This window comes from Cyprinus carpio, chromosome B9, assembly GCF_018340385.1.
Source record: "Cyprinus carpio isolate SPL01 chromosome B9, ASM1834038v1, whole genome shotgun sequence".
NCBI lineage: Eukaryota > Metazoa > Chordata > Actinopteri > Cypriniformes > Cyprinidae > Cyprinus > Cyprinus carpio.
Genome location: NC_056605.1, coordinates 26,433,673 through 26,457,316, shown reverse-complemented (window position 1 = coordinate 26,457,316; position 23,644 = coordinate 26,433,673). Strand labels below are relative to the sequence as shown.

At 34.3% G+C, this 23,644-nt stretch overlaps 1 protein-coding gene across 2 annotated transcripts in view; it reads right to left on the bottom strand.

Moving 5' to 3' along the window:
* Positions 1-23,037, bottom strand: part of LOC109063057 (integrin alpha-4-like) — a 32,805-nt gene extending 9,768 nt beyond the window's left edge. Inside the window, exons 1-19 of one of the 2 annotated variants that reach the window (XM_042731748.1) lie at positions 22,905-23,037; positions 21,989-22,219; positions 20,687-21,208; positions 19,339-19,518; positions 15,760-16,236; positions 14,921-15,033; positions 13,202-13,299; positions 12,211-12,340; positions 12,017-12,084; positions 11,808-11,937; positions 10,605-10,690; positions 10,005-10,067; positions 9,783-9,920; positions 8,535-8,643; positions 7,260-7,354; positions 6,320-6,410; positions 4,542-4,587; positions 3,353-3,507; positions 2,041-2,195 (exon numbers count right to left, since the gene is read on the bottom strand). In XM_042731748.1, coding sequence (XP_042587682.1) covers positions 2,041-2,195; positions 3,353-3,507; positions 4,542-4,587; positions 6,320-6,410; positions 7,260-7,354; positions 8,535-8,643; positions 9,783-9,920; positions 10,005-10,067; positions 10,605-10,690; positions 11,808-11,937; positions 12,017-12,084; positions 12,211-12,340; positions 13,202-13,299; positions 14,921-15,033; positions 15,760-16,106 — 1,824 coding nt within the window. In that variant the 5' untranslated portion in view covers positions 16,107-16,236; positions 19,339-19,518; positions 20,687-21,208; positions 21,989-22,219; positions 22,905-23,037. Of the gene's footprint in view, positions 1-2,040; positions 2,196-3,352; positions 3,508-4,541; positions 4,588-6,319; positions 6,411-7,259; positions 7,355-8,534; positions 8,644-9,782; positions 9,921-10,004; positions 10,068-10,604; positions 10,691-11,807; positions 11,938-12,016; positions 12,085-12,210; positions 12,341-13,201; positions 13,300-13,377; positions 14,795-14,920; positions 15,034-15,759; positions 16,237-19,338; positions 19,519-20,686; positions 21,209-21,988; positions 22,220-22,904 lie in introns of those variants that run through there. The other variant, XM_042731749.1, reaches the window with a different exon arrangement.
* Between the last annotated feature and the right edge of the window lie 607 nt (positions 23,038-23,644).

The following is a 23,644-nucleotide window of genomic DNA, read 5'->3' as shown; positions in this document are numbered from 1 at the left end:
GTAGATGTCAAATTTCTTCCTGGTATTCTCACGTCAATATCACTTTTAAAACAGAGGCACTTAGAAAAATAATTTACTGGCCTTTCATTGCAATTAAATTATTCAAAATGTTTGTTTTTACAAATTGAAGGACAAGACTGAATAGTTTACTGTGTTAATCAACAGCACAAAGTGTCACTATTCAAAGCCCATCTATATGACATGTAAAAGTGGACAAATTACTTTACACAAAGTATTCTCTGTCCTCTAGGAAAGCATACTAAAAACTGATGATGAATCTTACACTAACAGAAATACACTACTATTCAAATGGGGTCAGTATTATTATTATTTTTTTTTAATATTGAGGAGCACAACGGTTGTCAACATTATTTATGATGAGAATTTAAATAAGACAAAGATTTCCTGAAGAATAAATCAGCATATCAGAATGATTTCTGAAGGACTATGTGACTTTGCCATTACATAAAATAAATCACATTTAAAATATATTAAAATAGAAAACATTTATTTTGAATTGAACTAATATCTAATAATATTACTGGTTTTGCTGTGCTGTATTTGTGATCAAATAAATGCAGCCTTGGTTAGCATAAGAGACTTTTTCCAAAACATTTTCAACAACATCTCTCTCACCAATACCCCCTGCATATTAGCAAGTAGCAAGCGACATAAACAAGACTACTGGCTATTTTTAAAAATGAACACACCATTCGATACGCCCATCTCAAACTTCCTGTTTCAATAATAAATAGTAAATATGAGAAAATATAACAGGGCTCGACTTGCTCCTCCGTCATTTTTTTAAAACACAGCACAAGGCGTCCGCCACATCTGCTTTGTTTTCCATTCATTACTCTTATTGCTCATTAATAATTAAGCTCTAAAAATACCTCAAATATAGCAACCTCCTTGTTTGGGTTTACCTCTGACAGATAATCACACTTGTTTATGGCCATCGTCTCCATCAGCGGCCCATTAATAACAGCGAAGCTATACACAGGCCTCCATTAATTACTGTGTAAAACATGAGCTGGATCAGATGGCCCTGATTACAGGAAGAGACAGAGGGAGAGGCGTCCAGAGGGGCCCACCAAACACCTGGAACATTCACTCATATTCACAGAGCCATCTATCCACACTTTATCAACTGTCTAGGTGTCTTTCTGTACCGTCCTCCCCCGTGCCATCCTGCCTGGCTCTTCCAGCAGCGACAACCTGCTATCGACTCCAACAAACTATCTGTAAGAGCCTCTTTATCATCCCGGCCTCCTGCGTGGAGCCCTGCTGTAAACCTAGAGAGAGTCACACCACCTGGACCTCTCAGAGAGGCTGATTAACTCGAGCATGAAGAGCAGAGTGACGTGGGCGAATCACAGCTGTGAAGTCCACAGGCTTCAGTCTGAGTCAGCACTCAGCACTTTCATATAAAGTATTTAAGTTTGGGACAAACAACAGGGGCGATCTAAGAAAACATCAAGACACATCTGGCTTTTTAGATGAATTCCATCCATACACTGAAATGCTGGAAGAGATTTCTGTACCTAAGGGATTTTCGTTCCTGTGCTCAGTCTAACTAAAGTTTCTCACTAGAGAATGGTAAAAGAACGGCAACATAAAAAATGGTATAAAGTAACTATAAGAAAGAAATTTTAACCCTCAGTGATGCAAGTGATAAAGCAAAAATCGAAAACTTCAAAGACAAAAATCAAAATCTAAGACATACAATCAAGTGATTAAAAAACATGTCCTACAACTTGCACGTTCGAATCACTTTAACCTTCAGAACTCTTTAATAAGTTCTCATGTTTCCATTTAGCTTTAATAAATTAAAGCTAAATGGAAACATGAAAAGTTTATAAAAAACAAAAAACACAAAAATCCAAAAAACAGTCAGGGTAACTTCTAAAACAAACATAATTATGAATCTGCCTTTGTCATAAAATGCACAGTAATTTGTTTAAGACTAAAGTCACAATGTGACAGTGTTAAAAGTAACATCCCCCAACACAGGTAAAGAAGATAAACAGAGTCTCGCACCTTCATGAAGGCCTGATGGGTGGCACAAGTGAGCTGCTCATGCTTGGCATTCACTCTGCCCACTGTAACATTGGATGTGCCATTTCCACTGAAATAAAATCGGTAAGGGAAGCCATCTTTGTGGTGAACATCAGCTGTAATGTTGTACTTCAGCTCTGCACAAGAAGAATATTGCATTCAGAGACAAAGTTACAGTTAGGCAAAGACAACCAGTTAAATCTTCAGAACAGTTCAGAATCTCATCTTATGATGAAGGAACATCAGGAGAGACGTGTAAGATGCTGAAAAACAGATTGTTCATGCAAAACTAAATTAAATAGTAAATATTTTAATTGCATTAAATGCAAAAAAAAAAAAAAAACATTTGAGCACTGAGGTCATACAGATTTTGCGGACAGAAAGGCTCTATGCAAATTCAACAAAAATTGGTCATAAATAACACCCGTTTTAGATAATCAAGTGAATTCAATGCTTTACAAATGATAAGTACAGTATCTCATTTAATTGTTTTCTTTTTAATGAATGCTAATCATTACAAATAAATGAAAGCGTGGCATCAGGGTAAAAACAGTACAACTAATAATATAAAATGGATATTTTTGATTATGAATTCAGATTGGATGAGCTGCAGTCAAAGCCATTATGATGTTCCTGTGTGACTGTTAATTAACAACGAAACTAAACAGTTCTACTCTTGTTTGGGACATCCCGCTCTTTATTATCTCACTTTTAAATAACACATGCAGCGGTCCTGTAAACTGACAGATATACTGTATCAATCTACTGTTGTATTAACGCTATAGCAAAATCTCTGGGCGGCACATTTTTGCTGCCGCTACTTCATATCAGTTTCAAGATTATGAGTATTTGTCATCAAGCACGGCTCTGCTGTTTACTATTTGGACAGAGAGCGTCGATCTATCAGTGAAGGCAGGCCTTGACACACACCCTGAGCCCTCCAACCGCCACAACAAAAGAGGGGATGTGGGGCCGAGATAAAGAGCTGGGAAAGATGTCTGAAACACAGCGAACTGCCACTGCCTTCAACACGTGCTGATAAGACCAGCCAACACACAACCTCTCGCAAACAAACGCTCATCCTTGAACTCTGAGAGCACGTGTGGGGAGCTCAGAACATCAGAGGTCACTTCACATCATGTCTAAAAAGTCAGATAGCACTGGAGGAAGTTGTTAAATGGTCTTGTATCACTATAGGGTTTTATTAAACAAATACTGTTGATTTGGAAGGAATTTTAAGTCAAAAGTACAGTTTTCAAAACACTTTTTAGTTCAGTGGGTATTACGGTCTTACCTATATTTCCTGGGATTGGTTTCCCTCCGACTCTAAAGCACACCTCAACTTTGACACATACAGCAGGAAGACCGTTTTCAGTGCACTGGGCTATGGACCGGTTCAAGCTCTCAGGCAGCAACATGACAGCATCCACCTTCAATACTGGACGCGTCCTGAAACAATTGGGTTATTGGGTTAGTTGACAAGTCAAAAAATTACCATGGGAGGCCAGGGCTATCCAGAGAATCTGTCATACATATTGTGATTAATTATTGGTATATTTTTTTCATTGTACTGTATTTTTTAAAATAAGAACTTTATCTTTTCCATTTAAAGTGTTGGTAACACATTACTTAAAGCGTTTATGCATAATGCATTACAAAAGTAGTTTTAATGCATTAATTATGCCTTGTAATGCACCTTACAATGCATTATATTGTCTCATGAATAATTGTAACCACAGTTAATACACCATCAATTCATTGTTACACTATGCATTTTAAATTTGGTTATTATTATTTACAACAAGATATAATGTATTGCACATTATGAATCATTATATTGCATTATACCCCTTTAATAACCCTTTATAATGCATGGTACAAAAAGGCTTGAAGTAAAATGTTACCAAAGTGTTTATTTTTTTTTTTTTCTTGATAAAACTTAGTTGAATTAGATGAATTAAGATAAATTATTAGATTTTTAATGGCAGGTTCCCATTATAACAGCTTGTCCCATACAATAACATCCCATGCCTGCTGAAGTGACTTTCCTCCATTTCAAAACAGTAACATTTAATGTTTCTTTCAATACTGTTTATACAGACTTAAACAAAACAGTCTCTGTGAATAATATTCATTGGGATAAAAAAAATGTGACAGCTAGCCCCAGTCTCCATTATAGCTAGGCCTTTTATGAAATACGCTACATAATATTTAGATCTTTTTGCATTTTCCATGCTGATTTTAGAAGATAATTAACATAATTCTATGGACTGTATTTAAATGTGCTAAATAGAGTTCTATAGTCTTATTGAAAACTGAAAACATCATAAAATTAGCTTAAGTAAACATTAGGAATGGAAGATGTATAGAATTGAATGATGGGCATTCACATTCAGTTATGCAGAAATAAATTCCTACAGACAATACCAAATCTTAAAAGTCACCAAAGCAATGTGTGAGAAAGATTCATCTGCTGTTTTTACCTGAACACCACAGCTGAGTCTGACAGGAAAGCTCCCACTGCAACATCTGAGTGAACCATAAAACACACCTGACTTGGTTATTCTTTCACACATTCCTAACTCACAAGTGCACTAATATTCTTTAAAATATTAAAAGTTCTATAAACAAGACTTCAGAAGTTTCAGAACTCAAAACTTCTCATTCGTCTAAAAACAGCTTATATTGAAGCTAGACTGCCAAAATGACAGATTGTGGAATGTACCACTCTGTGACGTAATAGTGTGGCTAAACACCACCTCCACAGAAGAAGATCAACGCCTCCTTCTACATCGCTGCCTCTTTAGCCCCGCTTACCAATTCATACATATACTGTAGTGCAAATAACAAGAGGCACGATAACATTATAAATGGACCTCAGAGAACAGTACAAAATAATAAATCAACCCCTTTAAATCAAATAGCGAGCCAGAAAACAGACTGCAGTTTGTTCTTAATGAAATTAAAGCTCAAGTTGAGCACATCGTATTGTGGGACACAGTATTCCACACACTGTGCTTTAATTGCATAATTGAGAAAAAGTACTAGGCTAGGTAATCAGGGTATATTATTCATACAGAAGATTTGCATACTGCTCACAGTATACATACTATTACTTTCTTTCAAAACAGTGTGTAGTACTTGTCCATTCTGGTACTGTGCATATTTTTCTGCCTTCAAAAAGTTTACTCTTCAAGACAGGAAACAGAGTCTGAGAACAAGAAGTTCTGACACATCTGAGAACAAAAATAAATAAATGTGTCAGCTTTATTTTGTGTCTCTTTTTGATTTGTGATACATACTCAGGAAGTACATCACAGCTGACACCCAGAGCATAGTTGATAAAAAAAAAATGATGGTCTGAAAACATGTCGCACCACGTCATTTCTTCTAAAGAGGTGTTATGATATGGCCATGTACACACACTAGCTTGCTGCTCTTCATTTGTGCATGCAGAGTTTGGTTGTTTACGGAAAGAGAAACCACATTTGACTAGTGAATAAACTCCCAAAATGTCAGGGAGTGATGACCACATTTACATAAAATACAAGTAGTGTGCACAAAACTGAACAACTATACAGTATGTCGAGGCAATAACACCACTCTCTTAGACACTAATATTTTGTCTGAGGTCTAATTTGCGATATATACTGCAAAAAATAGCTAATACCAAACAGTTACACTACCCTTCAAAGATTAGGGAAAGTAAGATTTTACTTAATGTTTTTAAGTCTCTTACACTAACCAAGACTGCATTTATTTGATCAAAAATACAGTAAAAACAGTAATATTGTGAAATATTATTACAATTTAAAATAAGTTTTCTCTTTTAATATATTATATATATTTTCAATTGTAATTTATTCCTGCGATGCAAAGCTGAGTTTTCAGCAGCCATTACAACAGTCTTTAGTGTCACAGGATCCTTCAGAAATTAGTCTAATATGCCTAATGTTAAAAAAAGCTTTATGCAGTGCTTTTTAATATTTTTGTGGATACTATGATACTTTTTTCAGGATTCCTTCAGGAATAAATATCTCAAAAGAACACCATTTATTTAAAATAAATATTTTGTAACATTATAAATATGTTTTTTGTGTCAATTTAAAAAAAATGCACACTTTCTGAAAAAAAATATTAATTAAAAAAAAAATAAAAATACTACTGACCCCAAACTTTTGAAAATAGTGTAGGTTGAACATGCTTCCTGTTTCCAGAGAAAACATATGCTGCTTATGTTTTTTTGTGCTAAAAGCGTTACCTGGGTAATTGTTGCTATCAACATCAACTCCTCCAGACACTGATTGGCCAAACATCCTGAAGTTGTTGCCCAACAAAGAGCCCGTTATTCTCTGCATTGAAGAAAGCACAAAGACAGCATTCAGAAGATATTTAGATTCCAAATTTGACATATTAAATGCCAATGGAGTTGCACCGTACTCCAAGAGACATGCAAATGATCTAATTTATGAACGTTCTTACATCTTTTTCAAGAGATCACATGTTAATATAATACTTAAACCGGAGGAAGGTAAACTAATTTGGCAATCCATAATGGAGCGCTACATTACTAGAAAGTTAGTCAAATGAGAAATGTTTTCTAATTGTTTTTGGCAAATTTAAATGCACATGCTCTCTGGAATACTTGATTTTGAAAGGTCAGTGACAGTTTATTTTGCAATAATGACAAGTTGCATGCAAATTATAGCCTTTTTTACTTTTTATAGAGTGACTTACATTTAAGTTCTACATTTAATTAGTTTGTACAACACTTGAATCAAACCCATGACCTTTGACCTTCATCATGCTCTACAATTACTGGAAAACCACAGTACTATCACAAGGCCACAAGAGCTGCTGCTGATCACTTCAAACATCCTGTATGTAATCATTTTGGCCTTAAGTTAATATAATTAGATGACGTTCTTCCTAAACATTTGTTTTTAATAACTGGATTCTCATGATTTGGATTTGTCCTGTTCACTGATTGAAATTAGACATGAAGAGAGAGGGATTTCTGAAAATTACTGCAATTAGACTGAACACTTAGTACTCCAGTGTGGAAGAGAGAAGAATAAAGACTCAATACAATAGGGCAGTTTGCACAGGATGGGTAGGACTGCTCAGGTCTGACCTTTCCCGCCTCCGTTTCATTCTTCCCTGCCCATAATATCAGCATAAACAGCAGCTGGGAAACGTACTTGAGAGAAACTCTGTGCAATACCACTTGTCCTCCCATTGTAGATATATATAGCACCACGCAGATCATCCTCCTGAGGGGCTCCGATGGCCACATCTGAAACACAAGCACTGTTGTGTCAGCTTTGTTCCAAAACCTAGTGTTCAGTCTAATTAGACAACATTTTAAGAGTGCTGCAAAATGTAGGAAGCATAGATGAGCAACCTTTTAAGGTATAGCAGTCAAAAGATTTTTAAAATGTTTTTGAAAAAAGCCTCACCAAGGCTGCATTTATTGGATAGAAATATAGTAAAAACAGCAATACTGAAAAAAATATTATTGCATTTTTTTAAATACTGTTTTGTATTTTAATATAATTTGTAAGTATTCCTGTGATGACAAAGCAACAATTAAATTTCAACAGCAACTACTCAGAAGTCACACAATCATTTAGAAATCATTTTAATATACTGTTTTGGAATTTAAGAATTATTAAGAAGAAAAATTATTATAAATGTTGTGGAAAAAGGAAAACGTTTGTTGATTAATAGAAAGAGATTAATTTGTTTATAAAATATGAATAAAAAACAGCACATATATATTTGAAATCTTTTGAATGTCTTTACTGTCACTTTTCGATCAATTTAATGCATCCTTGCCTAATACAAATATTAATTTCTTTAAAAACAAATGACAAAAAACAAACTGATTTTAGTCAAATGGTCAAATTGCATATATTATATAATATAAATAGCCTATGTGATCTTAGACCACAAAACCAGTCATAAGGCTCTTTTTTTTTAAGTGATATTTATATATCATCTGAAAGCTGAAGATGTGTGATTGTTCTTTCTAACCATGCTCTGTCTATAAACCACACCCACCGCTCTACCGAGAATTATCAAAATCATCTTTAAATCTGATTCAGAGATTAACAAATATCTAGCCATGAAACTACTCTAATGTCAAGATTGGGTTTCTATGACAGGAAACAGGCTTTGAAATATAAAAAAGATACAAAATGAGGAAGTGAAACATTGAGGTTTACCATGAATTTCACTCACCAAGGCACATGTGCTGTGGTGATGTGACAATAAAAAGTGACTTGACTTGAAATCTTGTTTGAGGAAAAAACAAACCCTTATAAGTACTATTTTTAAAATCCAGCAAACTATGATACAGTACACTTGGCCAGTCACATAAAGCAATTCAGCGTGCGAAACGTACAAAACTGAAGTGGTTTATAAAGGATCCATACTCAGACATTGATGTGTCAGTCAGACATATAGTACTGTACCTGGATATCCATCATCATCAATATCACCAAGGTTCATGATGGTTTCTCCAAAACGTGCTGCGTAAGAGTCACTGCCAACTAACTCAAAATCTGCCTCTTTCAATTTAGCCTGAGAAAGAGACACAGTTATACTGAGGATATTTTCAAGAGAAGTATGGTGTTAATTACTAAAAGCAGAAACACAATTGACCACAGTTGACCAAACTGTTTTTGTGCTTCAACTGTGACCAGAAAATGTGCAAACTATGGTTTGAGGTATCATAAAACAACACAGTAAGTGGTTGATCTTCAAGCAGTCATATGTGAAGTGCAAAAAGCATGGTGCTTTTTGGAATAGGTGGTTAATTTTTGACATTATGGGAAAAGGAAACCTGTTCTATTGATGTGGCCTTGGTGGTCACAATCAAAGCTAGAATACATACTTCTACACTGAACAAACACAGTAAGATAAAACAGTTCTAAATATATGCAGATGTAATTTCACCAGATGCATTACAATGGAACTTACCAATATAGTTAGGAACAAATGGGTGAATTGCATCAAACCCATCAAGGACACATACTAGTCATATTCCACCCAAAAAGCTTTATGGTTTAAAAAATTAAGCACAATTTCTCATCATCCCTTAACAATTTTTTAACGATGCAAATTTTCTAAATAATATATAGTATATATATATATTATTGTAATAACATATTATTTAGAAAAATAATGAAATAATGAAATATTATATAATATAAAATAATATACAGTTAAATAAACATAAAATAATATAATGTATATTAAAATTATAGATTTATTTATTATAAAATAAATATAATTGACTTCATTATTATATAAAAATACAATTAAATTTAGAAACAAATAATTTAAAAATCTAAACTGAAATGTATTAATGTTTACATCTTGGTAGAATTTGATCTAATGTCTTTCATTTATGCTGATTTTCATATAAAACAATAAAATAATATTATTTATTTATTTATTATTTTTTAATTTTATAAAAAAATTTATGCATGCTTATGTTTAGGTCTATTAAAACCACTTTTAAAAATTAATTTATGTGTGTATGTGTATACACAAAATTAGTTTTAGAAGTACTTTTGGTGGTCCTAAAAATAAACAAACAAACAAACAAACAAACATTATTTTATTGCTTTTATTTTTAGGCTAAACTATTTTTTGTGAGAATAACCCATAGGTATGTATCAAAACATAATGAAATGTATATCATGTCACTGTCTCACCTCTCCCTGGTTTATGTAGACATGAACACGTCCCTCCTCCCTGACTGAGCTGAACATAGGAGCTCCAACCAGCAGATCGGACAGTCCGTCTGCATTCAGGTCAACAGCACATACACTAGCTCCATAATAAGAGCCAATCTGTAAACAGGAGCAAACATCACTATTGTGTTCATTCAGCAGGAACATCCCCTAGGAACACTTCAAATTCTTGAAATTTCTTACCTTCTTGCCTTTGGTTTTGGCAACGATTTTCAAAGTGTTGCCCTCAATCCTGAATATGTAGGCCTGGAGTAAAAGAAAACACAGGAATTAGGAAATGGGAACTACAACACACAGCAGCCTAACAATGGATTGTTTATGCTGGTGAATGAAATACATTTTCGTATAGTTTCAACACAAATATGAATGGTAGCTCACTGATAAGCTTTTTTCCAGTCTCTGTTTCTTTGGTAAAATCATCAGACAGACACCATAATGTTACTCACAAAACTCTTAAACACTGCAAACTCAGCACATCTGCAAATAAAAACCTACTTCCTCTTCCGCACAGATGGAAGAAGAGTTCAGTTTAACTGTTTTACCGTTTCCAACTGCCTACAGAGTATAGATGCAAAGAGGGTCTCAAATCTGAATCCATTTATACACAACTACTGATATTCAGTATAGTGTATTCAGAAGATTGCTATTAAACTACAAAAACCTACAGACTGTGTCAAACAGTCTAACCGAACCAGAGAAATGTGACATTAAACTACTTCAAAATTGGGTCTGTTCTCATAATCAGATGATGATGGTGGCAGTGGTTGTGGTGTTAACCCTTACTTTGCCAGTCTGTTCATGCTGGGGAGCACCACCCACTACCTCATTGCTCTGAGGATCTAGAAAGTGTCCAGCACTAACAGCATAACCTGAAGGGAAGAAAAGCATACATTGTGGTGAAATGTCCCAGCTGCTCATTTTAAAGTTCACAAAAACACCGTAAAAATTGTAACAAAAAAAAAAGTAAAAAGCAATTATTTAAAGACCAAATCGTCCTAATCTACAGAGTTATTATGGTTAACTAAAATGTGAAATAAAATAAACATTAACTGAAATAAAACAAAATCTTAAAATTGTATTGAATATAAAATTTTTATATTTTATTTCAGCTAGTTGCCAAGTCAACATTTCTTATTTTTATGTAGTTTAACATGATGAACTAAAAAACTACATTTTAAATTTAAAAAATTGTATTACTGTATTCATGTTTTAAAAAATAATGATATAAATGACAAGATATTAAGATATTAAATATAAACATTTACATTGTTACATTATTATTATTAGTTGCTTATAGCTATACAAATAAATTTGATTTGACTGACTAGGAACCCACAAAATCACATGTGCAAAATACAATATCTATGACTAAAATGAGATATTGCTGATATGTATGTTTGTTTAGAAAGTATAAATAGGTTGCCGTGAGATCAAAACAAAGTGACACAAATGCCATATTTAAGCAACAATCTGATGCTCATAGATTTCCCAACGGTGTCTGTTTCCTGTTTAAATAGAAAAATGTAATGCCATATAACAGCAAAAGTCTGTATTCAGCTGCACGTCTTAAGAAGCTGATGATCCCTGGATTATATTTATCTTTTTACATGCTTAATAATAAACAATTTAGCAAAATTAGACGGCTGTATCTCTAAATCCCAAAAGGAAAGCACTTACTTCCTACCAACATGACCTAATACACAACTCTTAAAAAAACAGGCCATATAGTATTTCTGTTCCAAAACCTACACGGGCAGCAATTCACATACACACGCCTGCCATTATGGATGTAATGATCTTGTTATGCAAAAAGGATCTGCACACTGTCGTTCTCCCTTTATTTAGAAAAGTTAAAAGTGTCTTTTAACTTTTTGAAATAAAGGGAGAACAACAGTATGCTGATGCAGTCTGATACCTTATAACCTTGCCTATATGCTTACTTGGATTTGTAACAAAGAATACAACGTTATCAATTTCAGAACTCACCTAAATAGCTGCCATAGAGAACTTCACTGTCATCATTCACATAAGCAGCTAAACTGTTGCTTGTGGTGTTGTAGACAAGAACGGATCCGGTCCAGTATGAGGTACCAGGGGCTCCCATGACCATCATGTCCTACAAATACAATGTATTGTTACCAAATCGATTGAATTCAATGTCAGCTCAACCAAAATGTCATAAAAGCTCCATATACCTCTGTGAATAAATTTGATATTCCTGCTTGACATGACCCATAACCTTCACCAAACTTCTTTTGATGATCTAAGAAGAGAAAATTAACACTGGTGCTCATTTGACATTAAGCGACAATTAGTTTGCTATAGGATATGCTAGGTTTAAACCTGTGAACCACAACCTAACCAATACAGAAGTAATAGATATCTGTACCTTTATAGCAGGGGATAATATGACTGGCACGTTTCAAATCTGGGCTGAAACGGAAGCAAACACCATGCGGCAGCTTGTTCTGATTGTCTCTACTAGAGTAGTAGACATTCTTCCACCGATGTCCACATGCCTAAAGTTTAAACAGAATAGAGTGAACCAAACAATTATTTACTTACCATACCCTTCATCATACATATTCCAGACGAAACTATCATGAAACAATTTAATTCATTAACATTTCTGACTAAGAAGAAAGCATGAGATTTTTCATTTAAAATGAATAATTGTAGTGCATTTACTCACAACGTAACACCATAAAATTTTTTACCATCAGTTAAAATCTTAGAATAATTAAGATTTTTTTAAAGCATTTTTGAAAGAACTTGTGCTTACCAAAAGCTGTATTTATTAGATCAAAATACAATAAAACAATACTGTGAAATATAATAATTTAAGATAGCTGTTTTCTATTTATTATATCTTAACATCTTATTTATTACTCCAGTTCCTAGTGAATTTATTACTAATTCACTACTCCAGTCTTCTGATATACTGATTTGGTGCTTAATTACTATCAATTATTATTGGTGCTCCATTATAAATAATGTTTCTTATTATGACCAATGGTAAAAAACAGTTTTTGCTGCTTCTTCTTTTTTTTTTTTTTACATTCTACACCAAACATTTGAATGTTAGCATGTCACAGTTTCCATAAACACACACACATTTAGTGGCAACTGTTTTCACCATTTAAAATATTAAGGAATGTTTCTTGAGCACCATATTAGACTGATTTCTGAAAGATTCAGTGAGATATTTGGAGTAAAGGCTGATAAAAATTCAACTTTGTCATCACAGGAATAAATGACATTTCAAAACGAATTAAAATAGAAAACAGTTATTCTAACTTGCAATAATATTACAGCTGTATTTTTGATCAAATAAATGCAGACTTGGTGAATGAAGTGCATGCTTTGACCAAAAGACATACCAAAATGTGGCCTTTTGAGGGCTGCCGGGACAGACTGACACCGAGCCACTGGTTATCATTCTCTGCCAAACAGGTTTTTCCACATTGCTGTACACCTCCTGAAAGCATGCAGTCAAATTAATACACTTAATATGCCTAAATGAATACACAATCAATCAAGAGTCCAACCCGCTTACTTTGGGGAAATGTTAGAGACATGCAGTGCAAATGATTTTCATTTCAAGCAAATTCACACCTGTGGCTCACAAGCTCAATTCTGAATGACACAGGATGAGAAGCATGTGGTGAAACTTGCAAAAACAAGGCTACAGACATCTCTGAAAGTATCATGTTGTGATGTAAAAAGAAAGTGCTTTGAAACTGGGGTTTTCTGAGCATCACTTATGAACCATGTCCATTCCACACCATATTAAATCTTCTTGTAAAACTATTAACAGCAACTAGATTCTGACATTTGTGGCTTTTTTGCTCATGCAAAACTACACAGTGCGGTCTTTTAGATGGTTGCCAGGGTATTGCATGTGGTCGCTAAGGTATTTTGAGTGTTTTTAGCCTGTGGTTGCCACCCGGCCCAAGTGAAGAGGTCTCTAAGAACCAAATCTGGTCCCTGTGTATGGCTCAGTCACTCAATGAAAGTCTATTATAGTTCTTCTCTGTCATTTTATTATTGCCAGGGTAAACTCATATAAGCCTGATTGGCTAGAAAAGTAACAGCGCACAACTCCTCAAAAACCCATCTATAGCACATGTATCGCAGTGAATTATATGCTAAAGTTACAGTAGATAATATCAATTTGGTCAAACCAGTACAAGTAATAATAAAAGTGATACCTCTCTTAGCAAATGCTACTAATAATGAAACTTTCTCAGACACATCGACAATATCGAAACGAACGTGTTTGCACTCCAGCATGGCTTTTGGTGGAAATTATTTGTTTAATGCAATTTCCCGCTTTTTATTTGCGATCTATATATATCCTGTAGCTTGAACTAAAAAGAAGATTATCCCCCATCCCTTGTTTCGGGCTGGGAATATAAGCATCCTCTTCTTGACAGGAGGAAACCCTCCACAGTCTGGCTGACCCTGCATGGGGAATTTATTCACAGGACATTTTCACAGTCTACAAGGCAACACACAAGTTCAATCAGAGTGCTTTCAGAAAGTGTGAAGTCTAAACGGCACATCCTGGTCAAATGGAAATGCTGGATTGTTTAGAGTTGGTCTACAGCAAACAGAAGGACAAAAACGAGGGAAATCCACAGGAATCTAAGTACATGATGAAATGTCATTAACCGATTTATATTACATTGGTATGTTCTATGTTGTCTGAGACTACTATTGATTATATTTTAAATATATGATCAGGCTTTGGTTTGGTTATTTTCTTTGTCCCCTTTAGCATTAATGGCTGGAGCTGAAATGGACACAACCTGATGATCAAGTTCTCCATCATGATTTGAGAGCAATTTTTTTCAGGTTTAAATGGGATTTTAAAGTTTTGGTGAACTTTTGGACCCCACATGAACTGCTGATCTCTTAAGCATTGTATAAAAGTTTACTGATGCAAATTGTTGTTACTCCAAACTCATTGACAAATAACCACATATTACAAAACCTTTTTAAAAATGAACCTCTTACACAACTCTACCTTTCAGATCATTGATAAAAACATCATTCAGAAAAGCTGAATTTCTGAAGGTAAGGGAGGGAAGACCTACCAACAGGCAGCTGCTCACATTGGGAGCTCCACACACTGCAGTTGTAGATGGCTCCGGGATTTTTGGTATTAGGATAAAAGCTGGAATCTGCCACAGGCGCTCCAACTATCAGCTTAACAATAAATATGACATAAAACAAGTGTGTTTTGCCACTTTTGAAACCAACATCAAGATTTTAGAATGAATGATTCATGATAAACTGTCCATCAGTGTGACAAATGAATTTAAGTACAAATATTTGTATAGTCACTGAATTAATAAGATGTCATTAAAGCAGCAAGCATAAAATGCAGATTAAAAGAGTTTTAGATTGAGAAAAGCATGGATCCAGAGTCTAAAGATAATCGGGGCTCGGGGCAAAATAAACTCTCACAGATATGCTCATGTGAGATGCTCATATGAGCAAGTTCTTTTGCAAAATTTGATGCATTTCACAATATTCCGCTAGGCCTATCTAGGCTTCTCTATCAGTTCAGACTTTGAATTAAAAACTTAGAATAAAGTCATCTCTGAGACAATAAATGTGAAAAACCACTTCCCACAACTCTAAAGCTTGACACAGTGATTATTACATACTGTGTCAGTAGTAGACAGCTAATAGCTGACGAATGTATAAAATGTATGCTGGCAGAAAGTTTGATTGTAAAGGTGAAAGCCATAATTATTCACACGTGAGAATATATTTTATTTAATTGATTCAACTTGGCTTAGAAATACAAATGCACTAAAACTGTAGAAAATGCTCCTGAAAATCAGTCAAAGAGGGCAGACATTACAGTAGTTTAAATCACCAATGAATTACAACACCAAAACTTCTCAAGCATCTTTAATGCACTTACCATGAGTCCTCAGCATGCTGATGAAGCAGAACCGAGTATCCGAATAATGATCCATTGGGTCCATGAAAAATTAAAGGATGCTCCACATCCAGATTGTAGCAGTCACAGCGAACCAACAGGTACCACAGGATCCCAACTAAAGATCTCCACTTTAGCGAATCTCTAAGGAGTAGTGATGCATTCATCTCGTCAGCAGTCATAGCACCACACAGAACACAAAAGAAAGCCAATGCTGCCTTAGAACGAAAGTGCAAAGAGGTCGAATAAACTTTTAGTAAAGATATCAGGAATTCTTTGCAGTAGTGAGCTCGCGATGTGTGCTCGCCTGTTGCGCTCCTGCATCTCATCTGCTAGAGCGCGCCTCGCGTTTCATGACGTCACAGCGCTCTGAGTCAAGGGAAGCCTTTGAAGTGAGTGCTGGCGCGCCGCAGGGGCAGGAATGCGCGGACCCTTCTCACACGCTCCAGACTCTGGAAACTGAGGAAATGATGAAGAACACAATGTATAAACCGTCACATGTTCTGTTTGACCCCCCCAAACCACAGTGAACATCTCAAAAGTAACGCTTTTTCCCAACATTTAACCAGATTACTTGGATTTTTTCTTCTTATTTTAATGCTATAATTAATTTTAGTGTCACTGGGCCACCGGTGGGCCCAATTGTGCATTCGTTGTCTTTTTTTTCTCTTATCACATGTTTGAGTAGACTTATCATAATACATTCTGTGTCATTTAAAGCTGCAGTCGGTAACTTTTGGGGGTCGCGTCAGGCGGAAGAACATTGTAGCCAGAGCTACTTCTCTCCAATATAAACAAAATCCACTTCTGGTCCAATCAGCGCAGGACTGTGCCACAGTGTTGTTTTGTGTTGAAAATGTAAAAATATATAATGAGCGAGTACATCATGAATCCATTTTCCTTATCCTGAATCACTACGGTACACCTATAATAAGTGTTTATATTCGGAGTATTTTAGTCTGGTTGGGGTCGGCAACGCTGCAGAGTAGCACAGTACCTGCGTGACTCGAGCTCCGGCTACAATGTTCTTCCGCCAGACGCGAGCCCCAAAAGTTACCGACTGCAGCTTTAAAAGCTTAAAAACGCAGAATTCAACTTAGAATTCAAAATTAGAATCACAATTTTCTGGAGAGGTCTCAGTATTCCATATTTGGTGGTTATTTTTTGACAGAAGTAATACTAAAGAGAAATCTTTGGTTTGAAGAGACATTTGTGACACGAAAACGCATCAAGAAAATTCAGTGAGAGTATTGATGGCACTCGGTGGCTATTCGTGGTATAAATTAATGCCCTAAATAAAATCTCACAGGAACCTCTTTTTTTTTTTATTTAGTTTTTTTATCAACTTCAAATGTGTAACATAACTTATTTAAACATACTGTACGGCTTTCATTTTAAAGGAATTTCGGATTCAAAAATATTTTGTAAAATATTTATTTTATATAGGCTAAAAAAAAAAAGTACAGTGCATTTTCCGCATTACAAGGATGCACTGTTTCTACGTGTATTTAGCTTTGATTTGAAAGAAAACAGCGCATCCCTGTGGCGTGGATGATACAGAAGAGCATACGGTGATATGGAGAGACACAGAGGAGACTGTTCACAAAGGAATTGTTGAATAAAGTCATTATTTTTGTTTTCTTCGCCTACAAAGAGTGTTCCTGTCGCTTCATATAACCCAGATTGCACATCTGATGGCAGATGGAGTATTCTGACCACGACTTTCATACCTTTTATGGACCTTGACACTGTTATTTATTTGGCAGTCTATGGGACAGTCACAGGCCTTCCGGTTTTCATCCAAATTATCTTAAATTGTGTTCCGAAGATGAACAAAGCTTTTACAGGTTTGGAACAACATGGTGGTAAGTGATTAATGACAAAATTTTCATTCTGGGGTGGAGTATCCCTTTAAAGAAGAGTTCAACCAAGACAAGAGTCTGTATTCCAAAGCGTTCATGAATTATAACAGTTTAAGTTTGGATAGTGCACTTTCACGTCTATGTTCAAAAATGGAGGTTGACACTAATTCAAAAATAAACGAAATAAGAAAATATGTAGGTAATTATATTTTACTGTATATTTGGAATTACACTGCATAAGTGAATGATTAACCCTAAAAAGAGAATGTTAATGCTTGATAATCACCTTTTTTAAAATGACATGACTTATTGTGGTAAAACGTAGAGTAGAGAATTCTCAGTAGAGAATATTAAAAGAATTTGAAAAGTGAAAAATATTATTTTGATATACAGGATATTTTTCAAAACAATGGGAAAGTCCATTTTAACAGCACTTGTAATGTAGCACTAAAAATACTTTCAGAAAGATTTTTCAAGTTATATGGTTGACTTGAGACAAACTGCATACATTTGTTTATACAGTACATAAACTTTAGATTTGCACGTCAGGGAAGCAATTATAGAGGAATGCAATGGGTTTTATGGACAGATGGTAATGTCTTGCAGCACAAACAATGTACACAAATAAAGTAGTACTTTTTAAAGGCTTTGTGAAAGCTTGTTTAGTTTGGGTGATGTCTGTCTACTACCGGTCTATCTGACAATCTATCAGATTATTACGCACACACACGGCCTTATTAAATGTGTGAGTCTCAGGATGCCTCAGACACAATTCCCCTCTGAGTGATAATAGCGAGTGCACATGTGCTGTGGATAAGGAGCACAGTGTGAGTCCTGGGACATCATCAAGTCTCTCAGACACTCTTTAAGCACATTTGTGTGTCACTTTTTTTGCTCTGAGACTCACAGTTTGTGTGTGCATTTCTTTCAGTACCTATCAATAGTTACAGCCGCTCTCTCCTTCCTCCATAGGGAGGAATCCACAGAGACTCTTTAATAAGTGTGAAAGAGAGTCTTGTCTCTCTCTCTCTCTCTCTCTCTGTTTTTGAGAATGAGAGGCAATGAATGACCAGTCAGCTGCATCACTCACTTGGTTATTCTGGATGATGTATTTCACGTCTTAAAAGCGTTTTTATTTATCCTTTTACCTTAAGATATTTGATATTTTGAATAGCCATCAACAGAGAATTTAGCTTTTTCCACCCTTCATTTGTTTTAAAATAGGCCTCCAGTAAAAACAGCAATATTGTGAAATAATTTTACAATAAAAAAAAAATGCTTTTTATTTGAATATATTTTAAAATGTAACATTTCTGTGATACAAAGCTGAATTTTCAGCATTATTACTCCAGTCTTCAGTGTCACATGATCCTTCAGAAGTCATTCTAATATGCTGATTTGGTGTCCAATTAACATTTCTTATTATCTGTTGAAAACATTTTTGCTGCTTCATATTTTTGTGGAAATCGTGACAATTTTTCCTTCAGGTTTCTTGGATGATACTTGGTTTCTTGGTGATATTTCTGTCACTTTTGATCAGTTTAATGTATCTTTGTAAATTATACATTCCCAGCTTGATATTGCAACACTGGCTGTTTGTTTGACCAATGGCAAATATTAGGAGTATCTGGGAAACCTATTTGAAAACAATCAATATTTTTTACATTTACAGTAGAGGTGCTGAAATTATATGCTGCACCTTTAACTATGCTGAGAGTCGAATGCTTTAAAAAAAACATCTGTTCTGTCCAAGAGAGAGGCCCTGATATTTTCACCCTTGCTGATGGAGTTTATGAAATAAGTTTTTGGATAAACAAACAATCCTTAAAGTGTGTTGGGGGACAAAATGGGGCTGATTTGTGGAAACTTCTGGGAGGTCCTGAAAAAAAGAGAGAGAAAGGAATGAACAGAATTTTCAGAGGTGCAATAGTTGTTAAATTTACTAACACTTGCAAATGCAAAGAGCAAAAAAAAAAAAAAAAAAAAAAAAAAAAAGAGCAAAGGTCATAGAAGGGATGACTAGTTCTTCATGGGTATTTTGCATGGACATTGCGATGCATATTGCTGATGTTTGCGCAAGACACCACATGCAAAGCATGAAAAACACAAGCACATATACAGAATATATGGTTACACATTCAGCCAAATGCATTTCACAACTTCACTTTTCATGTTCCCCTCAACATCACAGTTCATAAACACCAGACACAACTTTCCTACATTGATTTAAGGGGAAAGTCTGCAAAGTGATGTTTAAAAAAAATATTTTCTTTTATCGCAACTTCAGCAAAACAAATAGATAAATTACATTTAATTATATGATATTTAAAAATTAGAAAATATTGTTAAATTATTATTATTATTATTATAATTATTACTGTTTGGTTGGCAGTGTTGTTACCAACTAATACACACACACACACACACACACACACACACACACACATACATATACATATATATATATATATATATATATATATATATATATATATATATATATATATATATATATATATATATATATATATATATATAGGAATAAAAAATATATAATTATTTGTTTTTAAGCACTAAAATGACTATAACTAAAAAACCTCAACCAAACTCTAGAGCACTTTCAAACAAGTGGTTTTAAACAAGTTACATTTTAATTTTAGTTTACATTAAAATGAAAATGACATTATAAAAAGATAATTAAAAATATTAATAAATACTATAACAGTACATAAATAATAATAAATTAACACATCCCAACCAGCCCAATAGCATTATCTTAACTAATTGCAGGATTATTGGCAGATATATGGCAGGCTGGTAAAACTGTAATTACACACTTCACATTTAAACATCCTAAAATGTGTTAAATGGAGTACAACAATCATATCAGTAGCTGATCGAATTAAATTAACTAATATATATTTAATAAACTATCATGTAAATGGGTGCACATAAAAAGGTACATTTATTAACATGCAAATTACAATAAACCAGTTTGTGCCATAGCCATGTTGTAGTAAACATTAATATTAAACAAAAAGCTTTACCATCACAGATTCCCTCCATTGCCCTGTAGGTCATGATCCTTCCAGTGATTCACAACCAGTTTGGGAAAAATGTCCATGCTAACACCAGCCAGATGGACCGCTGAACGTTTCCACAGTTGTGCTTATACGAACTATTACATGTATTGCAAATAAAAGCCATACATAATTATATAAAGGGTTATTACAGCATTAGGGGATTATTTTGAATCTGCAGATTAGTTAAAGTAGCACATGAGTGGAGTTATTATAAAATGTGACCCAAATTCCTCTATCTTTTGGAAAGCTCCCATTTTGAACACATTGAGGGCCTGCTATCTGATGTTGCAAACAAAGTGGAAAGAGAATGGATTTGTTAAGATAAAATAAGGATTATATTGTGCAATCCTGATAAGAGTCCATTTTCCTCTTTGCTCTGTGCTGTTATGGCCTCTGGGAGCAGAAGTAATGCTTGATGAATTGCCTTTAACATCAAAACGTCCTTGTTATGTGAAACACCTCATGACCCGGGTGACGTCTCTGGAGCTGTGATAGAAAAAATGGTTTTGCTAATCAGCAGGACAACAGAATTTGTAACTTTTATCTCACAATTTTGAGATTATTTCTTGCCATTCTAAATGTATAGTTAGAATTACAAGATGTAAACTTAAAAATGTGAAACATAAACTGCAAGTTCTTATCTCACAGTACTTACTTAGTTTGCATCTCACACTTGAAGTTTTGCTGAAATTTTGTAATTTTGAAACTTTTTATATAGCATATTTATGTTTATATCTCAATTACGGAGCTGCAAGTTAATGTCTACATCTATATATATTATATACTGTATATGAGACCTTTTTTATCCTATGGCGGATAGAAGCTTCCATATTTACATCATAATCATAATATTACACATATAACACACAAAGCATAATATATACACATAACAAAACTGATAAAACAAGCTGAAATTAAAGTAAACACTGAAAGTATAAAAATAAAAGAACAATTAAAATACTAATAAATACTACATAAACAATACTAAAATAACATCCCAACCAGCTCAACTGCATTAGCTTAACTGATTAAAGGACTGTCTGTTTGTCCAATTTATGAGAGATGGGGGTATTGTGGTGTGTTAGTGGAATAGAAATGTTATAAAAGGACCAGAACTAACTGTTTTATAATAAATATGTTTGGCTAATGCTTTTAGCCACCCATACAACTGTAGCATTCGCACCTTCATTTAACACATTTTAGCATGTTTAAATCCATTAGAAATCAGCGGAGAATGCCCATAACATGCATAGATTTCACACTGACCTGCTAATCAGTCTACAACGAGGCTTCAGATTTCTCAAAGCAGCAGAGATTCTGCAGGAGGCTGTTCTTGGCAGATATTGCTATCAGCAGAAATGCTAATGGGATTCACCTCTTACCTATGCAGAGCCAAGAATGTGGCCTCACAGTGGGATAGAGACCTTCCCTCCTTCCCCCGCTACCGTTCCAGAAACTCTTCCCAATGAGATCACTACCTTCATCACCTCTTAATTACTGACAGCAACATGTAAGGAGACATAAAAACATTATAGAGGATGTTAAAGTTAAGACCATTCAGACTTGCTGCCTGTTTGCATTTTACAATATGAGCTCTAGTTATTTACATTTACATGAAGAAAAATTTAAATGTTCTTGAGTTCCATTTCCAGTATGAACATAAAACATATGACCGGAAACCTTGTTTTGGATATATATATATATATATATATATATATATATATATATATATATATATATATATATATATATATATATATATATATATATATATATATATATATATATGAAAAGAATGTAGAACTTCCTGTGTGTTGATGGCCCTGACCTCCATGAAGAAACTATAACAAAGACTTAAATCAAAGACAAACCCACTTAGTTTTATCATTAAAAAATAATTTTCAAGGCATAAACTCTAATATCCATACAGCAAAAAAAAATTATTCTGGCCAAAACACACTTCATACAGTACATATGGTAAATATATCAAATTGAAATTTAAAATTGTAAATATATTTCAATTAAACCTCTGAATGATAAAATATATCAAAAAATGCATGTCAAGTGGCAAGAAAATACATTTTCAATCTAAAGATGCATTTTAGGTTAATGATAAATTTATGTATGGACAATATACAAACAAACAAAAAAATAAAACATCTGAGACAAAGTTAATACTTACATGAGACAAAACTGAGAAACCATTACATTTATGATAGAAATAGCTCAGAGCACTACGGTTTTACTCTGTTTGGGAGGTTTGGGGAGCTCAGGAGAGATATGATAAGAGGCAACATCAGTGATGGCACCCAAAGCTATCAGTAAAGATGAAGCCCAGCTGTGGCCGTGGCATGCCGTGTCCCAGGGGGCTTCAAATCTCTAAATCTTTCTATTTTTCTCTCTCTACGATGTGTTTGTTTAAGAGATTTAGGAGAAAAAGTGTTTTAGTGTTTTAATGAGTTGATCAGTTGTCCAAATGTTGTATCATCAAATGTAAACTCTATACAATAAATGACAAAAAAATGAGAATAAAACAACAACAACAAACACCTAAAATGAAATATAAAAAGTGATTTATATATAACCATGAACTATGCAAAATCAATAACATGACACATTAATTATTAGTCATACTACCAAGTGTTGGATGCACAGTCTTTTTCACTTCCCTTTGCTATCTACTGTAGCTAGATTTTACCAGAATTAAGCATTGTTTTTTCCCTTCTCTCTGTGGCCATTTTTGGTTTGCAACACACTGACAGAGAACCACTGGCTTAGGATTTTTAGTAGGCCGCCCAGCATCTCAAGAAAAAAGGGCAGCATGAAGTCATTTCTGAGAAACTATTTCTATGTAAAAATTTTATAATTCCAAAAAAGCCAGTAACAAACTAATCAAGAAAAATAAAAACGGATGTACAAAAC